General features: G+C 47.7%; 1 protein-coding gene across 2 annotated transcripts; it reads left to right on the forward strand.

The window, feature by feature from the left end:
* Window positions 1-1,629: 1,629 nt before the first annotated feature.
* PIDD1 (p53-induced death domain protein 1) lies at window positions 1,630-17,943 on the forward strand. Of its 2 annotated transcripts, none has more exons than XM_038139537.1 (16): window positions 1,630-1,683; window positions 3,518-3,888; window positions 5,619-6,032; window positions 6,684-6,887; window positions 7,741-7,795; window positions 7,979-8,180; window positions 8,840-8,968; window positions 9,263-9,442; window positions 10,014-10,161; window positions 11,129-11,264; window positions 11,496-11,646; window positions 12,957-13,080; window positions 13,430-13,548; window positions 13,958-14,065; window positions 15,019-15,224; window positions 15,944-17,943. In XM_038139537.1, exons 2-16 carry the CDS (start codon window positions 3,615-3,617, stop codon window positions 16,179-16,181), a joined length of 2,688 nt encoding a protein of 895 aa, XP_037995465.1. In that variant the 5' UTR covers window positions 1,630-1,683; window positions 3,518-3,614; the 3' UTR covers window positions 16,182-17,943. The 2 variants fall into 2 exon arrangements, with proteins under 2 accessions (XP_037995465.1, XP_037995466.1); XM_038139538.1 differs by having other exon boundaries at window positions 11,496-11,574.
* Window positions 17,944-18,264: the final 321 nt, after the last annotated feature.

Here is an 18,264-nt window from a genome sequence, read left to right on the forward strand (position 1 = left end):
TGGGATGTGTCCAGAGAAGGGCAATGGAGCTGGAGAAGGGTCTGGATGTGCAGGTGTGTGTTTCAGATTCTCTGTGGCACCACAAGTCTTGTGAGGAGTAGCTCAGGGAGCTGGGGGTGTTTAGTCTGGAGAAAAGGAGGCTCAGGCGTGACCTTCGCACTCTGTACAACCACCTGAAAGGAGCTTGCAGAAAGGCAGGGGTTGACCTCTTCTCCCAGGCAATTAGCACAGGACAAGAGGACATAGCCTCAAACTGTGCCACGGAAGGTTCAGCTCATACATTCGGAAGAATTTCTTCACAGAAAGGGTGATTAGACATTAGAATGGACTGCCCAGGGCAATGGTGGAGTCAGTCTCCCTAGAGGTGTTTAAGGAAAGACTGGACATGGTACTTAGTGCTATGGTCTATTGGTCATGGGTTGGACTGAATGGCCTTGGAGGTCTTTTCCAATCTGAATGACTTTGTGCTTCTGTGAAATACCTCAACTCCGTGCATGGATCAGCTTCTTGCATAATGGGTGACAGAACCAACCCACTTGAGGGACAGCACACTGAGGCAAGGCTCTCTGCAGGAGGGACAGGGCTGCTCTCCTGTGCTGTGGGGCTGGGAGGTGGTAATCCTGTGGCAAGGTCTTGCCATGGGATTATGGGCATTACCACCTGTGCTTGTTCACTTGATTTCCTGCACTGGGAAAAGGAATAGAAGTAAAAAGTTAACACTGTGCTGAAACCCATTGGACCCAAACAAAGCAGGAGCGCTGGTTCAGCAGCAGGGCTGTGCGTGGCCTGTGGCTGTCCCTGCCTTGCTGCCCTGGGGGTGCCCCAGAGATCCCCAGTGTGGTGGGGCTTCTGTAGTAGCTCAGGTGCTCTCAGAAAACAACCAGGCTCAGGGTGTTATAACTGAGCCAGAGCTTGGAGCAGTAGTCAGTGGTTACTGTCGACTACCTGTAGGAAGAGAAATTTCCCTTAGGGCCATGTGCAGCTTGCATCCAGAGTCCCAGAATCAGTAAGTTGGGAAAGACTTCTGGGATCATCAAGTCCAACCTATGACCAAACACCCTGGTCAACTAGACCATGGCACTGAGTGCCACATCCAGTCTTTCCTTAAACACTTCCAGAGACGGTGACTCCACCACTTCCCTGGGCATCTCATTCCAATGCCTGACCACCCTTTCTGTGAAGCAATTCTACCTGACGTCCAGCCTGAACCTGGACATCAGCTGGAGAGCATGTCCTCTTGTCCTGTCACTTGCTGCTTGGGAGAAGAGGCTGACCCCCACCTGGCTACAAACCTCCCTTCAGGGCAGCCCCAGGCCTGCGCCCTCTTAGACTCGCAGCCCCTGCTCCATTTCTCTCCCTGGATTTGTATGGAATAAGCACAACGCCCGGAGCTGCCCGTGCCTTCCGCTCCCTTGGAGCCCAGGGGAGCCGACCCGGGACCGGCTGCGGTGCCAGGGCCGTGGCCGTGTCGGGAAAATCTCCTTTCGTGCCCTTGCTGTGACAGCAGGACTCCGGGACACGGTTCTCCATAGCATCCAGCCCGCGTCCCGGGGCCTCTGGCACCTCCCCCGTGCCGTCCCGCCCCGGATCGCGGCGCAGCGCCGAGAACTTTTCAGGAAGTGGCGGGCAGAGCCCTGCCCTGCCCAGCCCCGGCTGCCGAGTGCCCGGGGCCGGTGCGGAGGGGTGAGACGAGCGGGGCCGAGCTCGGCCCGGAGCGGGGCGCGGCTGCGGCTGCTGCCGGGGCCTGGACAGCGGGCGTGGGGGGACGGGGCCAGGCACAGGGTGCTGCGGGCAGGCCCGGCTGTGTGTGACCATGTGCGGGCTGTGTGTCCGTGTGCAGGGCTGTGTGTCCATGTGCGGGGCTGTGTGTGACCATGTGCGGGCTGTGTGTCCGTGTGCAGGGCTGTGTGTCCATGTGCGGGGCTGTGTGTCCATGTGCGGGGCTGTGTGTGACCATGTGCGGACTGTGTGTCCGTGTGCAGGGCTGTGTGTCCATGTGAAGAGCTGTGTGTCCATGTGCGGGGGTGTGTGTCCGTGTGCAGGGGTGTGTGTCCATGTGCGGGGGTGTGTGTCCATGTGAAGGGCTGTGTGTCCATGTGCGAGGTTCTGTGTGTCCATGTGCGGGGGTGTGTGTCCATGTGAAGAGCTGTGTGTCCATGTGCGGGGGTGTGTGTCCATGTGAAGAGCTGTGTGTCCATGTTCAGGGCTGTGTGTCCGTGTGTGGGAGTGTGTGTCCGTGTGCAGGGGTGTGTGTCCATGTGAAGAGCTGTGTGTCCATGTGAAGGGCTGTGTGTCCATGTGCGAGGTTCTGTGTGTCCATGTGAAGGGCTGTGTGTGTGTCCATGTGAAAAGCTGTGTGTGTGTCCATGTGCGGGGCTGTGTGTCCATGTGCAGGTGTGTGTTTCAGAGTGTCTGTGGCACCACACATCTATCTGTGTTTCTTGGCCCTGAGGCTGCCTCTGTAGCTTCTGGAGCTGCCCTCTGGTTCCTTCACCACTGATAGTTTTACAAAGCTATAGCTGATGGACTTTTTTCTTACACATGTCTGTAAGGGGGCTGTGTACATGTTGCGCACAATGTCTTTGCAAGAAATGCTTACCTTTATTCTAAAGCAGTAGTTTCACTTTTATCCCATTGGCACTCAGTTTCACAAGGTTCAATGAGGACCCAACACAATTTGCGAGCTGCCTCTGGGCTCTGCTTTCTCTTCTTCTTGCCTTTACATTTCTGCCCTTTTCAGACTGTGCCTTGGGAGCATCAGTGCTGCTATGTCCCACAGGCTTACAGTAAAAGCACTGCTCCTCAGGGTGTTGCTGGGGCATTATCTTGTTTCTGACCTGCTGGCCTCGGATGTTAGAGCCAAGTTTGTTCTAATTCTGCATCACTCAAAGGAAACTTCTGTTTACCAATTTGATCCATGGCAGGGTTTACAAAGAGCTCCCGACATTCACACCATGAGCTAGTTTAATTGCCAAGCTCAGGAGGTGTTGCTCCTGCACCACCAACGTGCCTTTTCTAACCCTGTTGCTGGCCCTGACACATTTTCTCTGCTGGCCTTTGTCCACTTGCTTTTATCCCATTGACACTGGGTTTCACAACCAGGTTCGATGAGGACCTGTCACAGTCTGTTAGCCACCTCTGGGCTCTGCTTCTGGCTCAGCTCTTCCTGCCCCAGTTTTCTTCTCTACTTGTAAAGCTTCCTACTAAGATACCTTGAAATCTGCATTAGGCATAGGCATTTACATTTATGTCTTTTAAAGTTAATATTGGTCTTTATTCTGATGGTGCATAATTGCTCCATTCTCTGCTGAGATGTTGGCTGGAAAAATTTGGAGATTTTCTCTAGAAGGAGAAGGCTCTGTGACATCTGTCATGCTGCATTTCTGTGCTCGTTGCCTCCAGAGCTTTCAGTAACATGCATGTAATTTTTCCTACCATCTTGCTGTGATTATGAACTGTTTCCAGCCACTCTGGACTGGGGCAGGAGCCTTCACTGTGCACCTGTGTTCTTTTTCAGAGCCATCTTTTCTCCTCTCCTTGTCCCAGCTGCCCTGTGGTGCTGCCAGAGCCTGCCTGCCTGGCAAGTCAGAGCATGTCTGGACCCTGTGGATGAAATGCAGAAGATGGCAGAGCTGCTGGGGCTCAGGGATGAGTGTGGGGAGGGGACTTTGGGGGCTCCTGCCCCCGCTGGCTCCTGCCTTGCTGACAACAGACTGAACCTGGATGTTTATCCTGACGGCTGCCGCCGTTTCCTCCAGCTGTTCAAGGAGCAACAGGGAGAGGTGGTCCAGGTTGAGTTCCTCCGGCTCAGCAGCAACGATTGCCTCCTTGACACCACACTGGACAGCCTTCCTCACCTGAAACACCTGAAATCCCTGGTGCTTAAAGGTAAATTCCGGGGCCCATCACCATCCAGCTTTTCTAGGCTCAGATTTTTTGTTAATCCTTCTCTCCACATCTGCAGGACAAACTGCCCTTGGAAGTGTTTTGTTCCAGTGCCCCTTACCTCAGCTTTGGCTCAGCCTTGCTCAGAGCTGAATGCAGATTTCAACAAGATACAGCTTCTGGACTCTTATTTCCTCCCTTTGTTTTTACAGCTGCCTGGGGACTGGGTTTTTAGAGTCTTGTTGGGTTGATGCTGCAGCATTTTCTGTAGCCATTCTCTAGAAGAAGAGCATTTTTGCAGTTACGCAAGAAGAGGGGGATTGAAAGGTTTTGAATCTTTTGGTGACAGTTCAGCCCCTATTTCATTTTTGAGAGTATAATAAGCTGTCTTTATTGTTTTTCTGTCTAAATCAATCCATGCTTAATCCTTGCTTACTGTCAGTGACTGTAGGTTTAGCAAAGTTCAAGACAGACCAGAAGAGGCTGTTCAGCGTTTTATCTAAAGTAGGACACAGGGTGTGCATGTAATTTGGCAAAGTGTAATAACTGTTAGAGCTATAAATATTAGATCATTCTTTGACTCTCTCATCTATTTATTGTGGTAGGATATCAATACAGTTTGTATAATTTCTGTATCAGATTGAATAATTTGCTCTTTGGGAAGTAGAATTTTAAAATGAAATAAGAACAAAAAGGGGGAGTTTGGGGGCAGAATTCAGGGTTCCAGCTGAAAACTGAGAAGTCTTGAGGTTTTTTTCCTATATCTGTCACAAATTTCTCAAGTGAATAATTTGATTTGTCTTTCCCCCTTTTAGTAAGGTGGCAATAACAGCAGTGCCTTTTATCAGTCTTATATGTGAGATGTACACACGCCCTGAGCATCCTGAAGTGCAATAAAGTAGTTCAGTATAATCTAATGTACAAAGTGCAATGTGCCTGTTTGGTTGTTCTCATTTTGTACCATTATGCAGCATAAAAAAAATGTTTGGTGCCCTCTGCTGTATATGGATGTAAATAGAAAACAGTAGAGAAGGAGTATGAAACAATGAACAAGTGGAAGAGTTTGGAAGTTTCCTTTTGTTTCCTCAAGTTATTTTCCAGGGGTGCAGCCCTTCTCTAATTTGAGTGTCACAAGCTGGAATACGGAACTTTCATTCTTCCCTCTCTGTGCTGTCTGCCCCACAAAATACTGAATTACCTACTTTCCCCTCCCACGTTTTCACTGCTCTTTCCTCAGTTGTGCCCTCCAGTCTTGCAAGGGCAGATTTCAGTCCTCAGGGCTGTTTGCTTCTCAGCAGCATGGATAAATCCCTGAGGGCAAGGACTATTTCCTTGATCCATAAAGTGTTGTGTGTTGGCCACTGGTAGTAAGGAAGAAGTCGGGAATGAGAGTGAGATCTTGGAGGTGTATGGGCCACCCTGCTGAAGTGTGGTAAATGTGTGGGATGGCCTGGCTCGTTCTGAGCTTTGACTCCAGATGTGTTTAGCAGAGCTGTTCTGGTTCACTGTGGCATCTCCTAATTTCATAACAGCTCTGGACTGTTACACCCCTTTGGCTGGTCAGGAAACTGAGGCATGGAGCAGAAAACTCACTTCCCTGAGTACTTGTGATTAGTGCTGCCCATTGTTATCAGTAACTCCCAATCCTGTGGATCTCTGTGCTGAGTCTCACATGAGGCTGGTGAGCTCTCCTGGGAGCATACTGACCTCTTCTTCCACTTCCCTCCACCCAGGTGGCCATGCTAGGGATGAGTTTGGTTCCTATCAGCATGGCTCCTTGACAAGCTTGCCACCAGACTTTGGAAACCTCAGGTGTCTCACCCACCTGGATCTCAGCTTCAATAGACTCTCCACCTTGCCAAGCTGCATTGTCCACCTCCCCAGCCTCCGTGTGCTCCTGGTGAGCCACAACAGCCTAGTGACACTTCCTGAGGACTTTGGCTGTCTGAGCAAACTGACTTTCTTCTCTGCAATGAAAAATCAGCTGAAAGACTTACCTCAGAGCATTGGGGAGTTGTCAATGCTGCAGGATCTGGATCTCTCAGAAAATGCTTTGGAATTGCTCCCTGAAGAAGTTGGAAATCTGCACAATTGCACAGAGCTGGATCTCTCTGGGAATCGCTTATTGAGCATCCCAGACTCCCTAGGTATGTATTTTATTGGGGAAGAGAATGACATGGGCTTCCCAAGCTTTTGGTACAACTTCTGAGACCCTTGGTCTTATCCCCAGAGTCGTTAGCATAAACCATTTTATACTGGAGCCACATTGAAGGGGTATGCAGAAGGATCATGCTTAGTTCAGTCAGTGCCTTTGAGCATTTACAACTCTCTGGACCACGCTTTCTGTTTCTGCGAATCAGCGACACTGCTGAGATTTCAATACAATTTACAATGACTGAGCATCTGGCCTGGCTGGTTTTGAGTAGCAGAAGAGCTGATGGGATGAGAATCTGGGCTTGAAATCACACTGTGCGGTGTGGACCAGTCCACAGAACTGGGCTCTGACTTCTGCTGCCCAGCTTCCTGGGTCCTCTATTTCTTGTGACAGAGGTTATTTTTGATGCTGTTACCGGAGTGTCCTACTTGTAGCTGGAAAGGAAAGGACAGAGGCGGCTGTGTTGCCTCTCAGCTAATTCCTTGCACTCCGTTATTTTGTGAGCTAAAGGGATGTTAAGCTTTTGTGCTTTTCCCTCATTATGTGTGTGTTTACACGGGCTGAGGAGAGAGGGAGGGTTCGAGTTGATATGCAATGCAATTAACAGCACGGATGGGGGGTCACTTCTTGTTCCAACCTGCAGCCAATTTGAAGTCTCTGCGCCGGCTGCATCTCCACAGCAATCTCCTGGTGACAGTCCCTGCCTCTCTTGCCAGCCTGCCCTACTTGTCCAGACTTGATCTGCAGAACAACTGCCTCCGTGCCATCCCTGCTGAGATCCAGACCTTGCCGTTCGTGCGCGTCCGAGGCAATCCTTTGGGAGAAAAGGAACCATCCCCGCAGGCTGGTAATTGCAAGGCTTCTGCTGCTGTGTGTTCTGCCCAGCTGTTCCCTCACTCAGCCCAGCATGGTGTAGATGGGTTTGGATTAGAGAAGACAAGCAGGGGGGAATCAGATCAGCGTTTATTTCTCTGGAATAATTATTAAGTTGTAAGGATACAGACAGTATTAGTTATGTTTTTGAGGCCTATCTCAGTCTGAAGGGCTCAGTGGTCCCTGGAATTGGGCTTTCTTGGTAGGGTTTTACAGTGGAAGTGAAAATGTGTCTCGCAGGAAACAGATCAGGAGAGATTCCTAAAAGAGTCCAACATTTTTAGAAGAGGTGAGCACCAGTTCCTGGACTTCCTGCATGGCCCTAAGGCTGTGGTGGCTCATGCTAGAACCTCAGAGAACAGCAAGGGGTCATTCTGCTGTGCAGTTACCTCCTGCTTTCCTGAGGTTCACAGGCTGCAGAGGAGCAGCTCTTAGTCCAAGAGGAAGGCGATGAAATGAGCAGGAATCTGAGCAGAGTTTCCCAGTGGTGCTGATGTTCACAAGAGCAAGCACCGATTCCCAGGGTGGCCCCAGGCAATCAAACACGGCCCTGAGAGCTGCAGAGGTAAACTGAAATATTTTTGAATTCCCTCTGCTTCTGAGTTTCCCTGGGGGAGAGCTAGCATTTTCAGTATGTCCTGGGACCTCGAGGCCACATGCCATCCTCTTGCTGCAGTGTGTTCTGGGGCCCACTGCAGTGTGACCAGGATTCCATTAGTGACTGCTGTCAGATTCTGATTAAGCCAAAACTGTTCAGCCTTTCTTGTCTGTCTTGATTTAAGTAACCACTGTCTCCTTCTCCTACCCAAATCTTCTTATTGCCACAGATAAATCCAGTACCAGAAGGCTAAAAAGACTCTTCCTTCCATCAGGAGAGGGCAGGTAAGCCTGTGTTCTTAATAACTTACATTACAGACAAGGTGCATGGTGGGTATTGCAGGAATGTGTAGGAGCCTATAGGCCTCATTAGGCCAGTGAAAAACACAAGTATGAGATTATTCTGTCAATTTTTTGAGGGCTGAAGTCACTGCACAATGTCATAAATTCATGCATGTCTTCTGGAAGCTTTACTGTCACCTCTGAAGGCTGCAGAGTGGTCCTGGCCTGTGGCATCCATTTCTACTTTCCGCCGGGGGCTGCCTCTGCCCCTCTGCAGATCCACTTCCAATCCCTCACGCCGGATCCTCAGTGGGTGAAGCTGAGACACCATGATGTCCTGCTGAGTAGAGTCCTGGAGCTGCAGCCTCATGGGATCCAATTCCAGCAGGTGAGGGTATACCCAGGTCACCTCCTGGTGAATCTGTCTTTGCAGTAGCTCAGTAGAGTCTTCTGAGAGCGCCTTTTGGGACCTGTGAGACAGTTACCTCCATCCCTGGTGCTTTTAAGTAGCTGCAGGACCCCCTCTCAAAGAAGCCCTGCTGCAGAGAGAAAGGAGATGGCCAGCTTCTCTGATACTGTGCTGATCTGGCACCTTTGCCTTCCCCAGTGCTCCTGATTGAGCTGAGCTATAACCTTTCTCACTCACAACCCCCCTGCTCTACCAGAGGGTAAGTCCAGCATCTGGCCTTAGTCTGAAAGGAGAATGGTTTTCATCCTTCTCTAAAAATCTGATTGTGTGGTTTGCATTCAAGCTGGGGAGTAGTCACATCACCTACCAGCCCCATCATGGCTGACAGCAGCTCACTGCAAAGGTTGCTTTGCCCTTTCTGCTCAGAAGCTGCTGAACCTTTCCTGCCAGCACAGTCCACAGCACAGACCTGACATTTCCTGTCACCTCCCCAGAGACTGCAGGGCAGAGCAGGTTCTTTGATTCCCTGCATACAGGCTGTGCTCTGCCCTCCCTCGTCTGCATAGGAAGCCACAGAGCAGAGCTGGCCTTGGTTTTATCCTTTCAGTTGGTGTCTCACAGGAATGCTTTTTTGCCAGGAGGTGCAGATCTGGATGCCATATATCTCACCTCAAACCCCTCACCAGCATGAGGTGGTAGTTCGGACCTTCAGTGGGCAGAGCTGGAATGATCTGAAAACGAGAGTGAAGCAGAAGAGAAAATCAAAGGTGAGCAGATTGAAATTACCAGTGACACGCTTTGCTCCTGCTCCCCTCTTTGGTTGTGCCCAGCCAAGAGTGAACCTCTTTGAAATATCTCATGAGCTGTGTTTTGACCAGCTGCAATAAAATGTAGTGGATTTCAGCTCCAGGTTTCCTCTCATGGAGAGAACTTATGAGTTGCATCCTGCCATGTTTCATCCCTGATCTAGTACTTTCTTCTGCTTGGCTGGTACTCATTTTCCTGCCTTTATTGTATGAAGTTATATGCCTATATGTTTTCTTCTTTGTCCTCTGTCACAGAAGTGTGTGGCCCACTGTTGTGTCCTTCACTTCTCTTGGTTCCTTGTTGTGTCTCGACTTGTCCAAAATGAATGCAAAGTGCCAGCAGAGGGGACATTGCTCTTTTCCAGTGTGGATCCAAACATCAAAGTGATCTTTCCTCCTGGAGTCACCAAAGAGCCTCGTAGTGTCAAGCTGCAGGTATGCATGCCTTTTGGTGAGCTCTGGTGCAGATGTTTTCTCATGTTCAGTACAGAACCGAGCAGAGGTGTCTGCCCTAGGGTAATACATGTCTAGACGTGGTTGCTTCATGGGTTGACCCATCTCAGATCACCTTCTCTCTTCACTTCCCTGCAACATGGGCCTTGCTCTGTGCTGCCCTGTGTGGGAAAGGGATCTCCAGCAGACCAGCGGGTAGCTGCTATGAAGGGAACGCAAAAAGATTTTGCCTCTTTTTCCCTTGCAGAACTGACCCTAACAAAACAGCTCAGTGAGAATTGGGGGTGGTGGGGGACTCTAATGTGGATATAATTCTAAAATCACCCCACTAAAATTAATTGTTCTGTAGAGCTGCTAGATGCTCTTGTAATACCGTAAGTCCATCCCAGCCTGACAGGTTGCCAGACTTCAGCTGAAGTTCACTGTGCTTTATTTCTCAATGGGCCCTGCAGCAAGAGCAGCATTTGCTTGCTGGGTGCTGGAGGAACTGAGTGAGCAGTGTGGGAATTTGGTGCCTGACTGCTCTGCTCACTGTGCTGTCTGCCACATCCAGGTGCTGCCAGTCTCTGCAGAAGAGATACAGGAAATCACAGCCAATGCAGGGTGCAGAGCCAGTCCCCTGCTCTACCTCTCCCAGGACTCCACGGTGGATTTTCTCAAACCAGTGAGAATTCAGCTGCCTCTTCCACCCGGGGTCACAGGTCAGCTTATTACCAAAACTGACAAAGGGAAATGTGATATTTGGAAAACCACAAAGGGCAAGAAAGAATTTTGCCTCTCTTGTTGTTAAAGCTTGCTGCTTTTCCTGCAGGAACAGCAAGGTGTGTCCGCTGACTGTGTGGTGGTGCAGAGCAGTGGGAGCTGAAGGTAGTTCAGGTCCATCAGATCAGGGCTGGGGTTCACAGACCAGACAAGCTGGGAGAATGGTCTTGGCAAAAGGACTTCTCTGCCAAACCACATGTGTATTTTAACTACTGGTTTTACTGTGGTGGATTGGAGAGGCACTCCTGCCCACTGAGGAGATGCATTGTAAAAGACTGGGAATAGCTTGAAGCAAGAAATGAACATGCTGCCTCCAAGGGGTCTGCCTTCTCTTTTCCTTGTGTATGAATCAGGTGCTGAGCCACTGCATTTAAAAATGTATGATTATATGCTGAGGCACATCCCACTCTGAAAACTGCTAAAAACAGCCTCAGTCATGCCAGGGATGCCTCTGTTTGCTGAGTACCCTCAGTCTCCTTACTCCTATTTTCTTTGACCTCTCCTGGTTTTCTTGTAAAGAAATACATGGCCTTCATTATAACATCACCTGGTGTTGTATGCCTGAAGTGCATCAAGATTGAAAAGTCTGTGACATATACATTAGAAAGAGATATAACTTAATTAATAACCCTAGATTTTAGTGATGAGACTTATCTAATGAATCTGTTGGTGGGAATGCATATTTTGCATATTTTCCCAGGATATCCCAAAAGCAATGGGATAACCTGGTCCTTTTATTGCTGCTCTTCTTTGACCAAAGTTCAGCCCTGAATGCTGAAGAGAAGGCTGTGAACCCTTATTTGGTGGCTTTAAAAAGTAAATTACCCAAACCTGTGGCTGGGTTTGTAAAGCCATGAATAAAGGTTTTTGCTGCATATAGCATTTCTTGATCATTGGTGTCTTTAGGGCTAAATTTGGATCAGTCAAGGCTGCATATTCTCCATGGTGACCTGGAGGGCCAAACCTGGAATGACATCACCAGTGAGGTGGTGCTGGAATTCACCCATCTTTATGCAGTGTTTGAAGTCACTCACTTCTCATGGTAAGTGCAGGATTATTTCTGAGGAGAAGATGAGATATTCCTCTGCCTTGCTTTTCCAACACTCTGACCAGAGGCCATGACATTAACTCTGTCTGTTCCCTTTTCCTTTTGCAAGTCAGGCCCATTGTAGCACTTTGTCTGTACCTGTTATTCTTTCCAGTTGTGTGGTTGTGACACAGGCACCTTTCTCTGGGTAGGGTCCCTCATTTTTTTTAAATTCCTTGTCTCCAGGTACTGGCTTTGGTACACCACCAAGACCTACATTGGAGGCATTGCCAAGAAGGTCTATGAGCGGCTGCGTCTGTACCAGGTGAACTTCATTGTGCTGCAGAGGAAGAGGGATCCTGAGCAAGTCCTGCTACAGTGTGTCCCCAAGCACAAGGTCTGATCTGGGTTGCACTGCCTTGCTCCTGAGCTTCCCAGGCTTCCCTTTGTAGGATGTAATGGCAGCAGTGCACTGAACAGTGACCAGCAGTGTCACCACACTGTTGGTGGTGTGATACTGACTCACAGGGAGCTGGGGGAAGAAAAAACCTCGTTCTATGCAGTGGCAAATGCCATGCATTGATTTTCTCCCCTGCAAACCCTGAGGACTGGGCTGCTAAAATCAGCTGAACCACAGTTACTGGCCATGTATATACTACTATCATCCAGCAAACATGAGGTAAAACATGTTGCCTTAAATTTAAGTCAAAGTTTACACATCACTTGTCTGACATGGCTAGTGGTGTGGGCAGCAGCACTGCTTTGTTTTCAGCTGGAGTGGTTAGAAATGGTAATTTTCCTTATGTTCCTTGATGTTCTCAGTTCAAGCACTGGAACAGAACATATGAACACTCCTTAGTCTGCTTTAATGCAACATCAGGTTAGTTTATGCAATGAGTGTGAGCTAATCTGGCTGACCTTTGTCAAGAAGGAGATGAGAAGTGCTCATGCATTCTCTTCTGCTGCCTCTTCCTAGGGGTATCAGCCCTCAGCAGTGTTGTTTCAGATTAGTGTGAGCATGAGTGTGCAGCTGTGGAGAACGTGTCCCCTGGCAGACAGTGCAGCTTGGTGAGGTGAGGGTTATTTTATCAGACTGCCCCTACTGGGCTGCATATCCAGCTCTGCATAATTCTCTGCTCTGGTTGCTCCTTCTCTTTACCTGTGCTCCTGTATTGAAGTGACCTGTGGACACAAACATCTGCAAGGATTTTTTATATTGGGTTGTGGGCTAAAACTGTCTCCAGATGAGGCATCAATGACACTCAGAGTGAGATTGTTGTTTGGATGTGTCTGTAATCCTGCTGGGAATGGTCATAGAGTGAGAGAGGTTTACTGTTACAAATAGAAATATGAATCTAACCTGACTCTTGCACTGCCACCGTGATCACAGGCTACAAAGCCAAAAGGAGCTTTCTGGTGTCCTCAGCTGTGTGCTATTGTAGCATGTGTCTTTTTGCAGAGAAAAGGCATTTGAATAGCGAGTGGGATATGGTAGCAAGTAAATCCCTCCTTGTCTTTGAAGTTAAAAAGACCTCTTAAAAAGACAGAGGCAATGCTGAAATGGTTTTTTAATGGGTCTTTGTTAATTTGTTTACATCCTTTTCATGTAAATTAGTCTTCCTTGTTGAAGGTGAGGAACATCATGGGTATAGCAACATGTGTTGGGGCACAGATGTGCTTCTGACCAAACACTGTCATCCTTGTCAGGTTGACCCAGTGCTGAAGAAGCTGCAGGACCGCTATCGAGGACCTGAGCCGTCTGACATGGTGGAGATGTTTGAGGGAGAGCAATTTTTTGCAGCTTTTGAGCGAGGCATCAGCATTGATATGGGTATGGCAGTGCTGGGCTCGTTCAGCTCCTACCTACCTCCCTCTTGTCCCGCTCTGGCCCTAGATGTGTTTCTGCTGTGTGTTGTACTCCTCCATGGTGTTCCTCTCTGTCTCCAGCTCACCTACTACTCACAGCGGCCAGCCCCTGGACATTGAACTTGTCACATTCTCTGGTCACATAACTTTTCCGTCTACTTTTCCTTATGAAAGTGCTGTTTGCAGACTTTCATTTCTTCTCATGCTCTTGTAAACCTGCAGAGGGCAATAGCTAGGTGGGTTTATTTTTATGACTGATCTGCTTCTGCACAAGTTTTCTCCACAAGTTGAATGCTTCCTGCTTCTCTGCACAGATCGCCCTGATTGCGTGGATGGACGTCTCTCATTTATTTTTTATTCCCACTTGAAGAACATGAAGGAAATCTATGTGACCTCTCCTGTGGACAGAAAAGGCCAAGCTGTAAAAGGCCAGGTGAACAACCAGTTACACTGACTTCTTATTTCCTCCTTCATCATTGCTTTTATAATATTCATTATAATAATCTCTGAGTGCTGGGCATGACTCTTTTCCTACCCTCTTTCTCTGGCTTTGCATTTCACTGACTAAACTCTGAACAGTCAAGGAAGATCATTCATCACTTAACTTAATGTCTGACTTACATTCCTGCCATTAATTTTTGGGGTGCTAGGAGAAAGTCCAGCCTTTATGGCAGAACCTCAGTGCTCCTCCCAGTTACACATAATTGAGAGGCCATATTTGTGGGCTGAGGATAGATGAGAATGCTGAATTCATTCTTTCCCAAACAGAAAAGACATGGTGCCAATAGGCTGGGCCACTGTGCCTCAATCAGAGCCTCATTGCAATCTTTCTCTTTGCAAAGGTCTCTTTCTACAGAGGGGCAGTTCCAGATAGCATCCCTGAAGATGCCAGCAGGAGGAGAAAAGGTTCAGACTCCCTCTGGCTTGCTACTCTGCCCATCAAACTGCCTGTGAGTTGTCTCCTACAGAAAAATTAATCTAGATGGGGTAAGAGCGTGGTATTTCTGCTCAGCTGATTTTGTTTCCTCCATGAGAAGGCATGCAATGAATGACCACAAGAAATAGCTGCCCAGCCGTGTCATGGTGGAGATTTTGCACTCCCTGTGAGCGAGCTCTTCTGAAACGAGAACATAAAGAGCTGGGAGTGGGCTCCACCTCTCCTGCTCGTCTTGCCTGTCAAGCACAGGCTTGTTGGGTGGGTGGTCAGAGAGTCAGAGAGGGTGGATCCTTTGAATAAATGAGAATGTAGTATGCAAGGAAGCTTGCTGTAATTAAGGGAAGCGTCTGTTTTGTTTATAAATTTCTTAGTCACACAGCTCATGCAGCAGGAAAAAAGAAAGGAATAGGATGAGGTAGTTATGCTGGATTTGAACATAGATGTTGAGTGTAGGTATTCTGCTGTGAGCTTTAAAGGCTGGGTTGTAGGTTACAGTGAGAAATGCAACTTTTGCTTATAGAATTTAAGTGACATTTGAGAAGCCTAAAACAATAAATACCTTGGTAGGCTGAATACTTCCCTTCCGATCACGTGTGATGATCTCACATCCCTTTCTGACACATGCAACCTCAGCTACAAACCTAGACTAAGTGCTCTCTTACTGCTGAGGCAAATATGCTTCAGGGATGTGGCTTATTTTAAACTGCTCTGTAAATGCAGGAAAGGAAATTTCCCATGTGAGCTATGATTGTGAGCATTACAATTTGATATTTTCCTGAGGCAGTGAGCATTGCTGGTCACTGCCAGTGTAAGTCCTTCTTGCTTCTTACAGCCTGACCCTTCAGCCCCAAGTACTTCCTTTCTTCCCAGTAGAAGGAAGGAGATTTCACTGTGGAGACTGAGTGGCCAGACACTGTCCTCTACAAAAAGAAAGATTGCTCTTTCTCTCTCTTCTTTGTGACACAGCAACTGAAACCCCGGTGGGATGAGAACCCCAGTCCCCTGTATGGCTTCTCCTTCCCTCCCTTGAACCTGGGCAATGCTGAGACTGGCTACCTGACACAGGCAAACCTGCTGAGCATTGCTAGGCGTGTGGGAGCTGACTGGCAGAGCATCGGCCTCAACCTGGGCCTGACCTACCAGCAGATTGAGCGCATAGGATACAATAACAGGTGAGAATAGGACACAGTAATCAACAGCGATGCATTCTATATAGCTGTCCATCTATCTGCAGTGTAATAGTATAAATCAGTGCTTGGCTGGTTGAAAGTTCTTGCACTGTAATTGTTTCCCTGGATTAAAGGTGGGTTGACTAATGATTCTTCTGAAAATAATACCTTTTATAATGGGAAACTGATTATGTTCTCTTGCCATTATAAAATAAAGCTTTTTTGTTTGAAAAACAAAATTGGGAAATAACAAACCTGATGAGCTTTGTAGTTCAGCTGAGTTGCATTCCTGTTTTGTTCTATGATCGGATTCCTGGCCAGACTCCATCTCTTACAAAGAGAAATGATCTATGGCTTTAATAGTGAATATCATTGTTATTCAAAAAGAGCTTGTGGTACATCACGGGACATGCAGCCTGACCAAAAAGCCAAAACAGTAGGAGAGAATTAGACTTGTTATGGTCAAACTTGTGTTCAAGTGAGGAGATTATTTTCAAAAGAAGAATGCCTTAATTTGATACTTCTGTTAGGAAGATACTTTATAGAGAAACGTTCATGCAGGAACCGCAACTCCTGGGTGCTGGGTAGGAAAGAGGCAGGCTCACTGAGTGCTTTGTGTGTCAGGATGGCTTCTTTAACACTCCAGCCGTGGCTGGGACTTAGGTAAGGTTTGCTGCTCAGGAGAGCGTGTTGGTTACCTCTGTCTTTCCTCCTTTCTTCAGAGAGGACCTCAATAAGCAGATCCTGGACATGCTTTTCTCATGGGCTCAGCAGAACTCAGAGGATCCTGACTGTGTGAGCAAGCTGATCACAGCCATGAAAGAGAGTGGCCGCCAGGACATTGCTGATGAGGTTGAAGCCATCATTGAGCTGGGGCGGCAGAAATACAGTGAGTCCATCCGCCGGCTGGGCCTGGAGCAGGAGAGCAGCACTGAGGACTCTGCAATAGCTATGATGTAGCACCTAGCAGAGAAAAATGGGGTTTGAATGGAACTCCTCTGTGTACCCAGAGTGATGGTGCCTGGGGACTGATCCCTCCTCAAGGGCCTGTGTCTTCCTGAGGAGCTGGGCATTGATTCTCTCGGATCTGTACTCACATGCCACTTGTGACAATCCCAGGAATTTTAGAGTGCATTTATGAACCTTTTTTCTACTTCCACTTCATGACCTCCAAGCTTTAGCTTTCAGGAATGTGGAGAAATTTAGAGACTGAAGTGTGTGTCTGTCAGCTGAGTAGTGGCTTAAGTAGTGCTTGATGAGTTAGCACTCATGTTACATGTATTTATTTATAACTTATTCCTGAAACTGGAAACATTGCTGGAAACACTGGGTGTGAGCGTTTGGGTCCATTTGTGCTCCAGTGCTTGATACAAGAGTGGAGGTGCAGTCATGGTTTGAAGGCCTGTGACGTGGTGGGGACTATTCAGCTGTTTCTGTCAATGATGTGTTCTGCTCACATGAAAATGTGTTCTGTATTCCCCATGAAAATGTTTTCTATTTTTTTCCAAATCTCTTCCAGTTCCCTTAAGTCCAAACAAAACCTAAGTATCTGTGGGAAACAAAGAAGAAGTTTCTAGAAAAAAAATCTAGAATTTTTTTTTTAGTTTTGCTCCAAATGTTATAATGAAACAAATAGCCTGCTGCACCTGCAAGCACCTTTTTAGATGACATCTACATACTGATCTTTGACAAAGTTCCAATTTTAGTTAATTTTTAAAAAAGTAAAAATCCATGACCTGTTATGGGACAGACTAATTTAAGTGCAATTAAAATTTCCCTTGCAGTTTCCAAGGCGTAGTCCTCACATCTTCCCAGTGGGATGTGACTGTCTAGTGGTGAAGGTGTGACCCCTCCTGAAGTTTGGTGAAAATCGTGACTTAAATTTGCATTTTGAAAACTGGTCTGACCAGCTGTGAAATAAGACACTGTTGTGTGTTTGGCATGAGCCATGCTGAGCTAACTTCCCAGTTTTTCAGCCTGAATATCTTGTATGAGGCTGGAAGCATTTGCTGCTTTTTAGCTGCTCAATGGTTTATTACTGAGGTGCCCTTCTCTTCCTGTTCCCCATCTCATAGTCGCCCTCAGTTAATGATCCACTAACGACAGTGGGAAATTGCATGCAAACTTTTTGAAAGACTACTGTCCTTTAAGTAAATTCAAGTCTTTCAAGACAGGTTTGAATTCAGCATAACTCTCTAAACATTCCTTAAAGGGCTGTTCTTAGAATGAAAAAACAAAAGTGTGTTTGAAAATGCCAGGTGCACAACCCAAAGTCAACGTGCAGTTGCAGGTTGGATAAATCCTGGCGTTTTCTTCCCCGTGTGAAGAATCATCGCTGGCTTCCCTGATGCTGCTTCAGACCTGCCATCAGTATTATTGAAAGAGAGGCATAAAATCATTCTGCTTTTTCTCTAATTTGAGGCTGTTCTAACATCTCAGGCTACAGAGTGCTTACTGTCCAGTCCAGAGCACTGGACAAGGACTTGCAGATTTGAGCTGTCACCTAGGGCCTAGGGACTCCCACAGATCTGGTTTCTTAGGTTGTGCTGCCCCAAGTCTCATGCTGGGTTCAAGTCAGCAGTGCTCTTTTGAATGTACATTTTCTCTTGTATTCTGTGTCATATGTTACTGTTTGTAATTTTCATGGATACCAACAAGGTATTTGTTCTTTCCTCCACTTTTGGAGAGATGCATTTGAGCATATTGCTCTCACTGGGAATAAAATCAGCACTTAACTGTTTCATAGCATGGTCTGCAATTCCATAAATGCCTTGGGTGAGATGGAGACTGGTCCCTTTAAACCTGCTGGCAGGAGAACACAGGTGAGCCTGCCTGTGCTGTGCAGAAATGGGAGAAGAGCTCCTGTTTGGATATTGCTGGTTGCAAAGCTCAGGACAGACTGCAGCTGCGTTAGTGGTGTCCCTGGAGGGTGGCTTTGCTGCAGTGGGGCTAAGCCAGGAAACACAACGTTCAGGGAGTGAGCTGAGGCTCAGGTGGAGCAGGTCTAGAGAGCAACAAGGCTAATCTAGAAGGGACAGCGTGT

The sequence above is a fragment of the Motacilla alba genome, chromosome 5 (genome assembly GCF_015832195.1).
Source record: "Motacilla alba alba isolate MOTALB_02 chromosome 5, Motacilla_alba_V1.0_pri, whole genome shotgun sequence".
Lineage (NCBI taxonomy): Eukaryota > Metazoa > Chordata > Aves > Passeriformes > Motacillidae > Motacilla > Motacilla alba.